This window comes from Ornithodoros turicata, chromosome 7 (assembly GCF_037126465.1).
Source record: "Ornithodoros turicata isolate Travis chromosome 7, ASM3712646v1, whole genome shotgun sequence".
Lineage (NCBI taxonomy): Eukaryota > Metazoa > Arthropoda > Arachnida > Ixodida > Argasidae > Ornithodoros > Ornithodoros turicata.
The window spans coordinates 51778599-51789180 of record NC_088207.1 but is presented as its reverse complement, the minus strand read 5'-3'; the positions used below and the strand labels follow the sequence as shown (position 1 = coordinate 51789180).

At 44.7% G+C, this 10582-nt stretch overlaps 1 protein-coding gene and 1 long non-coding RNA gene across 2 annotated transcripts; one reads left to right on the top strand and one right to left on the bottom strand.

The window, feature by feature from the left end:
* Nucleotides 1–3885: 3885 nt before the first annotated feature.
* Nucleotides 3886–5500, bottom strand: LOC135400046 (uncharacterized). Its single transcript, XM_064631789.1, has 4 exons — nt 5304–5500; nt 4890–4967; nt 4492–4615; nt 3886–4133 (listed from the first exon to the last, which is right to left on the bottom strand). The coding sequence occupies exons 2-4, from the start codon at nt 4930–4932 to the stop codon at nt 3944–3946; spliced, it is 357 nt and encodes a 118-aa protein (XP_064487859.1). The 5' UTR covers nt 4933–4967; nt 5304–5500; the 3' UTR covers nt 3886–3943.
* Nucleotides 5501–6977: 1477 nt separating this feature from the next.
* LOC135400045 (uncharacterized) lies at nt 6978–7745 on the top strand. The gene is made up of 3 exons (XR_010424497.1): nt 6978–7126; nt 7589–7655; nt 7719–7745. It is a non-coding gene; the product is annotated as an uncharacterized LOC135400045 (long non-coding RNA).
* Nucleotides 7746–10582: the final 2837 nt, after the last annotated feature.

The following is a 10582-nucleotide window of genomic DNA, read 5'->3' as shown; positions in this document are numbered from 1 at the left end:
CACAAAACTTGGCACCAAAAGCAACAGTGGAGGAGAGTTCACTTGCAAAATCCCTACGCAATCTTTGTGCATTGAAAAACGAAAATTTATGACTCAGATGGTGGGATATGGCTATCTTCCAGGCAGTGAGAGCCGGGCTGCGTGCACACATCGTCCGAGCTGTCATTGTAAGTGCTTCTCGCCGGTAGCTAACCTCGACCCGGCTCTTCCGTAATGGTCAGCGGTGAGTGACACATCAAGTTCTAGTTCTGTACAGCCTTCCGTTACGACTCTTCCGGACTTTCAGAATTGTTTGCATGGTATGGCACGTGCAAAAAGCAATCTCCCCTTAGTAGCGTTGTTAACCAGTACTTACGATAAAGTTTCCGTCGGCGTAAAGGGGACTACCTACATGATGGCAATACATACTTTGCAAAAGACACGCAAGCACCAAGTTGGCTTCACCTCCCGCATACAAGCGGTAGGTGAAGCAAGCTTTACAGGATTACTAAGCAGGTGAGTTATCACGCTCGTAAAACACAACTTCACCGCATAGCACACTCAAAACAAACCCTTATACAGAATAATAGCAGTTTTATTTCCCTATTTGTTGAAAATAGGACATGTACTCTTTTTTGTGACACGCAGTTACATGAATTGGCAAAAGACACAAAAAGGCGTACGTTGCGCGCTCTACACTCTAAAAACAGGTGGTGGTGGTGGTGGTGGTGGTGATGTTGAAAGGGCTTGCCGTTGTCGGCCTCACGTATGTGGGCAACGTCACGACTGACGCCCTGGGGAAATGTGCTCTAAAAACAGAACGTCACCACATAGCACGCTCTTAGCCAATCACCATCCCGAATGACATCGTTCTGCCCCCTGATTGGTTAAAAACCGGAGGCGCATGCCCTTTTGGGACACATATGCAGTTCCCCAAAAAAGGCGTACGCTCTACGCTTTCCACAAATTGGGAGTGATAAAAGTACCATTCTGTGCAATGGCTGGCCTTCACCGTGCTTTGTGGTGAAGTTCTGTTTTTAGAGTGTACACAAATCAGGGGTGACAGTGTAATGGTACACTATTAAAACACAACTTCACCACTGAAAACTCGCCTAAGAAACCATCACTCCGAATGATACATTTTTAATGATCCGTTGTAAACAGAAGGAGACGCCTATCTTGGACACGCATAATGTGTCCAAGGTAGACGCCTCCTCCCATTTTCAACAAATCAGGAGACAGAATGATATCATTCGGAATGGTTGCTATGGCTGGGAGTGTTTAATACCCTGGCCACACGTCAAACTTAACGCATTATACGGAATGGCAGTAATTTCGCCTCCTAACCAACCATCATCTCAAATGACATTGTTATCTTCCTTGATTTGTTCAAAACAGGAGGAATACGCCTTTTTTTGTGATAATTATGCACGACATAATTGTATCAGAGAAGGCATATACGCGTCCTATTTTCAACAAATCAGGGGAGAGCACGATATGATTCGAGATGATGGCTAGTTAGGACGTTACTGTCATTCCGTATAATGCGTTAAGTTTGAAGTGTGGCCACACTCCTAGAAATGAACTTCATCGCATAGCACGCTCATAGCCACCCATCATCTCGAATGATATCGTTACCTGCCCTAATTTGTTGAAAACTGGAGGCGTACGTTTTTCGTGACAATTATGATCAGCATAAGTGTCACAAAAAAGGCGTAAAGAGACGATGATGTCATAAGAAAAGGTCTATGTCTCCCGTTTTTAACAATCAAATCAGGGGAGAGCACGATGTCATTCGAGATGATGCACTCTTAAAAATGAACTTCGCCGCGTAGCACGCTCCTAACCAACCATCATCTCGAATGATATCGCTATGTGCCCTGATTTGTTCAAAACGGGAGGCGTACGCCTTTTTTGTGTCACTTATGATGTTCATAATTGTCACAAAAAAAGGCGTACGCCTCCCGTTTTCAAGAAACCAGATCACATAACGATATCATTCGAGATAATGGTTGGCTAGGAGCGTGCTATGCGGCGAAGTTCATTTTTAAGAGTGTGGTTGGCTAGGAGCGTGCTACGCGGTGAAGTGTACTTTTAAGTGCACCACCACCAACGCCTCCGCATTTTTAAGAGTGTCGGTTATTATGTGGTGAAGTACATGATCATTTCTCAACATCATGTGTCAGCCACGTTTGACAGCTAATTAAAGTAACGAACAATCTTGCTTTTCTCGAAGCTGCGTTCTCCCTCAGCAAGACATCCGGCCTCGTTAACGCCGGGATATCCTGTTATTGCAGACATAGAATGGAAGTTCATTCGTACATCGTCCGTGCGCCATGTACTATAGGACCCGGATTCACGGCCACGTCCCTAATGGTGGTCTGCCTTGGTCCATTCTCATTGTTTACTCGATTTGGACAGAGAGAGAGAGAGAGATGCATGATGACGATGATATGGGGATGATGGATTTTTTTTTTTTTTGCGTGTGCGACTTTTAGAAGTTTGCACTGTTTTATTTTGAACTTGGCAACGTAAAGCGAGGCAATAATTAACAATACAATATAAAAATACAGACAATAAGCGACAATAACACAAAACGCGACACAAAACTACAAACAACAATAAGCGAGCCAGGCTTTAATATTGCGTACGCCAAGAGACGGCGGGAGTACACGCTCTGGCCAACGTATAGTTTTGCGCAGTGTTCAACACAACTTCCTTGGTGATAGCGTACGCTACAACTAAAACACTCTAATAACATTAGCATAATCTTTACGATACGTATCACCTTTCTTCTTCTTCTTCTTTTTTTTAATTCATTTTTCCAGGATGGGATAACGGAGCGTTCTTCCGGAACTGCACTCCGTGTTTAACAAAGCTACACCCTAAAAAGAGGTCTTCACCGCATAACCAACTCAGAATCAACTGCCATTTGGGGTCACATTGTTCTCTTTCACGATTTGTTGAAGACAGGGAGGGTCTGGACCGATGGGACACGTTTTAAATGATACGTACAAAAAGGCGTTCACAGAAAACTGAACGTGCAGACTTCTGTGGCATTTGTTTCCTTCATCTCCTGTATTGCATGTTCTGTTGTAGGATACCCTCTAATAACAGGTAAAGGGATATGCCTCGGCGCGACGGTCGCCATTATTTCGAACAGAGACTGTTCTTCATCTGGGCACCTTCCTCATCATTTGCGTGGTATCTAAAAGGTTAGGGACGACGTGTTAAAGGTTCATGCGAATATATAGACGTGTACGAAAGAACGTCATTATGACGTTGGTAGAGAGACTGAAACCGAAACAAATTGGAAGGGGAGGGCTGGGTTCCACGAATGGGCACTTGTTCGCTGCCGAGTACTGAAAGAAAAGTAGGATCGTAATCCCCTCAAGACCGTGGCTTTCGGGCGCGGCCTTGTTCGCCTCTAGCTTCGAGCGTAGTTCCACTCTACCAAATTGGGGGCGCTGTCGAACACTATGACGTCACTTGTTTGCAAAGAGGGAGAGGCCAATTTTGGGTCGACAGCCCGGAGGAAGAACGCTTGTATAGGATGCAGAGATACGTACAAATCGAGCCATACTTTCGACAAAAGCTATAGCGTGCCACTTAGCACCGTATAATCCCCTTTGCTGTACGTGGGTAAAACGTTAAGTTGTACTCCCGAGATGATGCTACCGTGTAGAAAACCGAAAGGGTTATACACACCTGTTAAACTATACCATGTTTTATCATTGCTACGATAAATTTACCTCGTTGGTAGATTAGATTAGATGTAGATCAGGCGGATTGGGTGGTAGGATTAGGTGGAGACGTGCCGAAGAAGGCGGCAGCCAGTAGAGCAAAACGTGCACAGTTTCAACGTCAGTACCGTTGTACCAGAGATTAAGTGTGGTCAAGATGAGATGGTTTAGCAAATGGCAGTTTAATACAGGACAGTGACAATGCAATTAACCCTGGTCGCTCAGTTTCCAAAACGAGATTTCAGGTCATTGCATGAGGGACCCGAGCGTGCTTCGCAGAAGTCATCTTCTAGCTCTGCCCCTAGAAGATCGAAGAAATCGTTTCTAGCCGTTTCGGATGCCGCAGACGCAGAGGCAGAACATGGTCCCGTCAAGTGTCTTCGCACACATCTCTCGATATCTTCTGTAATGCTGAAAAACAGTAAAAAGCAGACATTTTTGTGGTATCATGAATCCATTATCTTTACGATGGCACCAAATTTTCATAAGACTTGTGAACTTATGGATCCATGCGACACGATACTGAACTTCTGATGCCCTTCACATTCATCCACCTTCCATTTTCCTGGTTTATGGTTTATGTTACTAGTCCATACCAGAGAAAATGAAATTTAAAAAATGGAAGGAAACTACATTTTTTACAGATAAAATGGTTAAAAAGCGAGATCCTGTCACCGTCTTTTTCCCAGTCTCGGGTTTTCGTCATGGATACATTTTTTAGACAGGACGGGATATGTCCACAGCTGATATGGGCACTTATGACACTCACCAGCAGACGATATACATGAAGAGATCTAGAGACTCCACATCGTCGAATTTCCAATTCTCCTTCTCCTTCAGGACACATCCCGCGGCACTTTCTGCCTCACTCTCGCAGAGGGACGTGACGAAGGCTGCAAGTCACAAGCCATCATTATTATTGTTGGTATATGATTGGGCAATCAACCAGTACATTGTACTCTTCCCACAAATATGAGAAATGAGGAGAGCAGAAAGATCACCTGCAGTAAATCAAGATTCGACATTCACATTTCATTGCTTCCCATTATAGGCAACGATAACAACAACAGCAATTCAATTAGAAATGATGATGTCATCTGGTGTTTTCCTGCTATAAGCCGACTAACAACTGTGTTTATGACGAAGCTGCATGCGAGGTATACTTACAGATAAGCGCCAAAAACATCAGGGTAAATGCGAGAACCTTCATGATGAGAGATAGCTCCTCGAACACCAACTGGAAAACTGCAGTTTCCGAAACAAATACCGGAACTGAACGTGAATATGTGTACATGAAATAAAGTATGCATATTCGTGTAAAAATATAAAGTCAATGCAGCGACTGCGTTCGTGAATACAGCCCTGGTGAACAAGAGATAAACTGATGTTCTGAGGCTGGAACGACATAGAAGGGACAGATACAAACAAAGCCTCAAATTGCCTAAGAAATCAACGATGAAAGATGAAAGTCACTGAAAAGGTGACCCTACAGCTGGCTAACCTTTTCAGTGACTTTCATCTTTCAGCCCTGGTGACAGGCAGTTAAAGGGTAGTATAACGCCAGAATAAAGGAGCACTTACAGTATTTATTTGATGATCGTGTAGCAACTGCGATGCTCAAAGCAAATGCTAGCGTATATCAAAGGCACACTGGAAAGCTAAGTAAGCCTAAAGCGTACGATTGGGTACAGGAACTTTGTCTCGATTGGACAGGCTCAGTAAGGGTTGGTTCCATTCACGTCTACACGTGTCCAATACGACGAATTGTAACTTCTGGAAATCGTAACATTGGATAGCCTGTGTAAGCAAGGCAGTGACACGGAAGCAGCGTCTACTGTGCATCCTGTGGTTTTATCAATTTTGCACAGACGTTATTCTCGGCCTTCTCGAACGGTCTTTTACTAAAGTCTTCATTTTCCACTCATCCGTTTCGTTCTGTGCGACTCTTCCGTGTCTTCCATGGAAGTACTTGTTCGCGACGCTGGCGTAAAATTAGAACGAGCGAAATTATCGCATAATAAACAGAACTAGATAGCCCTACGGGTATGATCCATTGCGTCTTGATGAGGAAACACAAGGGAAGTAAGACCCACGTGTAATATGAGATTTCAGCTATGGAGCGCCGAGGGTGTCACGCATCACGACAACTGCTGTGCCAGGGAAACATCACGTGACTTTCCATAATTACTCTATCACGAATGATATCATACGCGCTCGACATTTCTCGCTGGAAACGCGAAAAGCCATTTTTTACCCATTCAAGGAGCAATTAACGACTACAGTGAGCCCTCGTTAATATGACCCCCGTTAATCTGACATACTCGCTTTATGACCGTTTTTCTCGGGAACCGTCCCGCCGGCGTGTAAATCCCCTTCGTTAATATGACAATCCGTTTATGGGACAATGACAAATATTTTTGTCACAAGTAGGGTCAAGCACAGGCAATGTATTCCAGCTATTATGACCACGTCACGTGACCCTCAGAGCAGCCCCGGGATAGGCTACCTCGTGCCTCGCTCACAGGATGACACGTGTTAAAGTACTGGGCGTCACAGGTTGCCTGGTTATTTTTTGAGTAGATAAAGGTAGATAACGTGTCCGCAATTGATGGTGCTATTGTCCATTTAGAAAAATTAATGACTGAAAATTGTTTGACCTAGTCAATTTTAACAGATTTTTCAGAAAGTAAATCATAATTACGTCGGCTTCTGTTTTATGTAGCCGTGTGTCCGGTCCGCGGAGGGTGTGTTTCTCGTTAATATGACAATTCGCTGTATGACCAAAATCCGCAGGAACGGCAGTGGGTCGTATTAACGAGGGTTCACTCTATATACGACACTTGTGACAATTAAGCTATACACCTCGCGTATAGCACGCTGTAAGCACGGCGCGCAGTTCGGGAGGTAAGCACTCCCTTACCTCCCTCCTAGGGGAATATGAGTAGGGAGGGAGGTAAGGGAGTGCAGATGAGCCAGAGTGGCTAATCCCTCGCTCCCACTGGAAGTGGAGGAGCACATACGAACTTTGATTATAGGGTGTGATGTGCTATATAGCATTCAAATACTTGGCGTTCTATAGAACACATTCCAACATGGGTATGCAAAAGCAACAGAAAAAAAAATCTTGAACGTCGTTTCTCGTTGCTGACACCGGAAACTTTTCTCGGTGAGGCCTTGGGCTTGTTTGTTAACATGACGTACTGTCGTACGGAACTAGGTCATGCCTTATCCTTTTCCCGCATAGAGGCAACAAAAATGAAACCTTTTCCTTGCACGATATTAGGCCACCCTTCCTGGTTTTCAGAGTTCCTCCTCGAGTGTGCCTTTTATAAACCAAATCAACCCGGCGTTCTTTAGCACACTTCCGAAGCTTCCATTGCAGCGCACCTCTTACGACCACGTATGTAAGCTAATTCCATATTTTGTGAGCTTCCTTCGAGAGCATTCCCTCATTGCACTAATTGTACACGTTTAATTTTTGTACTAATTAAAAAAAAAACACATTCACATTTTTCTTTTCATATTCATTCCATTTCAGCTGTCAGTCATATAACTGTCATTAGCCCCTAAACTGAAACACATGTTCCTGTGAACGTTTTGTCCTGTTTCGCCCTATGTGCTATAGAGAGGATCTTTGCAAATTTACAAATATTGTCCAATGAAAGTGCCTACTAATTAACACTAATTGTACTAATTGTGCACGTTCGTACTTTTTGAAATGTCACGTATAAACACTGATTTTCATAGGGGATCAGCTTTTAGAGATTCACGTTATCTTATCGCTCCCTTTGTCCCGATCAGCCGAGTTTCCTTTTTTCTTCGTCTCCTTTCTTAATCATGACTTGCGTATTTTTTTGTATTCATAGCCCACTGCGTGAAAAGAGAAAGTCATGAAGATCGTCTTGGTTTTACTCGTGTGCGTAATGGCTTTCGGTAAGTTCGTTTCTTGGAAAGAACGAGGGACATAACAGTAATGACTAACATTGTGACTTTCAGGTGTGCATTCTAGCCCTCCTGCTGCAGGTAAGTGCATATGTATTACACAGAACTTTACGTACAGTGTTTGTACGCGTACACCGGGGATGCACCTCAGAAGAGCTTTCGCGGTTTGTTGGGTCGCTAAAAACGCGACTGAATATTGATTAAAAATAAACGACTAGCAACACTGTTTTTATAAGGCAATAGTTGAGCTATTTGTAATCATCCGTGTGTTCCTTGGAACAATCTTGATGTATGTACACTGTTATAATAGATGGTGCACTCCTAGAAATGAACTTCACCGCATAGCACGCTCCCTGCCAACCATCATGTACGGGAGGCGTACGCCTTCCTTGTGACACTTATGCTCTTCATAGTTGTCGTAAAAAAGGCGTACGCCTCCAGTTTTCAACAAATCAGAGCAGATAACCATATCATTCGAGATGATGATTGGCTAGGAGCCGTGACTATCATTTTTTTAAGAGTGTGGTGGTGGTGGTGATGGTGCTGAAAGAGCTCGCCGTTGTCGGCCTCACAGAAGTGGGCGACGTCGCGACTAACGCTGTTTTGGGAATGTGCGTCCTGGGCCGACTTCAACAGAACTTCACCACACAGCACGCTCCTAGCCAACCATCATTCCGTGTCCTGACTTGTTGAAAATGGGAGGAGGGGCCCACCGGGGACACAGTATGCATGCGTCCGAGATACGCGCCTCCCCCTGATTTGAACAAATCAGCAGGACACATAATTATATTATTCGGAATGGCGGTTCGCTAGCAGCGTGCTATGTGGTGAAGTTTTCTTTTAACAGTGTACAATACTTCGAACGTACTCTTGTCGTGTACCCCCCTAAGAGCAGAATTTCACCGAATAGCACGCTCTCTGCGCCAACCACACTCTTAAAAATGATGGTGGTGGTGGTGGTGGTGGTGGAAGGGCTTGCCGTTGTCGGCCTCACGTAGGTGGGCAACGTCACGACTGACGCCCTGGGGGAATGTGGGGGCGATAATCCTACCATTCGTGACAATGCACTCTTAAAAATGAACTTCACCACATAGCACGCTCCGAGCCAACCATCATCCCGGATGACAGCGTTCTCGCCCCCGATTTGTTGAAAACGAGAGGCGGAGACTGTTTTGTGTCCATGATGTACGCCACAAAATAGGCTCCGCCTCTCGTTTTCAACAAATCGGGGGCGAGAATGTTGTCATTCGGGATGATGGTTGGCTAGGAGCGTGCTATGTGGTGAAGTTCATTTTTAAGAGTGCATTGTCACGAATGGTAGGATTATCGCTTTTGATTCGAAGAGAAATGGGAGCGTACGCCTCTTTGTGTCAATTCGGATATATGCTACACTGTTAAAACAGAACTTCACCACATAGCACGCTCATAGCCAGCCATCATTCCAAATAATATCATTCTGTGTCCTGATTTGTTCAAACCAGGGGGGAGGCGCCTATCTGGGACAAGATAATCTGTCCCAGATAGGCGCCTCCTCCCATTTTCAACAAATCAATACACAGAATGATATCATTCGGAATGATGGTTGGTTACGAGCGTGCTATGTGGTGAAGTTCTGTTTTAACAGTGTAGTTGACACAGAAATGTGTACTGCTCCCTCTCCGTTCGAATCACAAATGATAACCATATCATTCGCGGCAACGGTTGGCGCACAACGTGCTACGCTGTGAAGTTCTGCGTTTAGATTGTAGCTGTACGTATTTCATATCGGCCTACAGACTGACAAGAAGAGTAACCTTTTTGAAGCTATTTTAACCCGAACTTTCTACGACGTATTGCTTTATTATCATTCTAAATGTCGGCAGATGGTGGCAGCGGCTACGGCAACGGCTGCCCTTCCAACCCAGCCCAGTGCAATCAGCATTGCCTCGACACCAGAGACCTGACCGGACACTGCAAGGGATACCAGATGACCTTCTGCGATTGCGGGTGGTAGCCACCCTCATCTTTCTTTCATCGTCCTTCTGTACGTCAATCTTTGGCCAAAGGGAACACAATCAGCATCATCGAATACAGTTATGAACCGTGAGAAGAGCGCCTGCATCAAGCGACACAAGATAAACGCTTTTAGCAGACTCATACTTTCTGAGTGAGATTTCAAAAGTGCAGAATTAAACCATGTACCTTACATGTGATTGCTCTCATCTGTTGTCGCTTTCGCTGTACTGGCGTCGTATTTTAGTGCTCCCGAGTCTGCTGTTCCACCATCACTTGTATACTTTATTCAGATCGACAACGAGATGTGATCATCGGAGTCTCTACCACGTTCTGCTATAGTCATCAGCTCTTGACTTGTCCGTAGAGTATCCGCTGTCCACCAATCCGATGAACTAATCAGGTTCCCACTGTCCGGTAATGGCAGTTGTGCACGATATGCGAGTATATATATATATATATATATATATATATATATATATAAGCTGTTGCAGATTCATGCAGCGAACACAGCAAGACTGCCCCTTGACAAAGCTCCTACCACGTCGGTTGGAGAATGTGGATTCTCCAACAACGTGGCCGGGACCACAGGGGTGACACAAACCCGCCATTGTTGTAACTACCCTCAAGCGGGTGCCTTTGGCAAAACTGCCATCTTGTCCTGGTCGCACGTCATAGAAAACGTAATTTTGAGGTCATGTGACTTTGTTTACATGTCGTTTTGCCGCTTACCTGCGTATTGTCGCCGTCATAACACCAAAAGATTACTGTATTTTGCCAGCGTAAACTATGCGGTGCTTCTTCCGCAACATGGTAGCCCATTTCTCCTTAGTTTAAGTACATCGCATCGGCTCGGTAAGTCTTAACGCGCAGTCGTCATCACACCTTTGGGAGTTGTCAACAATACGAGCCTATGTGTAGAACTG

What these genes read in the sequence shown, in the direction of transcription:
- LOC135400046 (XM_064631789.1), bottom strand. Translation starts at nt 4,932, where the DNA reads ATGAAGGTTCTCGCATTTACCCTGATGTTTTTGGCGCTTATCT. An exon ending in GATGTTTTTGGCGCTTATCT is followed by an intron (nt 4,616 to 4,889) that starts GTAAGTATACCT and finishes TGTGACTTGCAG; the next exon opens with CCTTCGTCACGTCCCTCTGC. An exon ending in TTCATGTATATCGTCTGCTG is followed by an intron (nt 4,134 to 4,491) that starts GTGAGTGTCATA and finishes ACTGTTTTTCAG; the next exon opens with CATTACAGAAGATATCGAGA.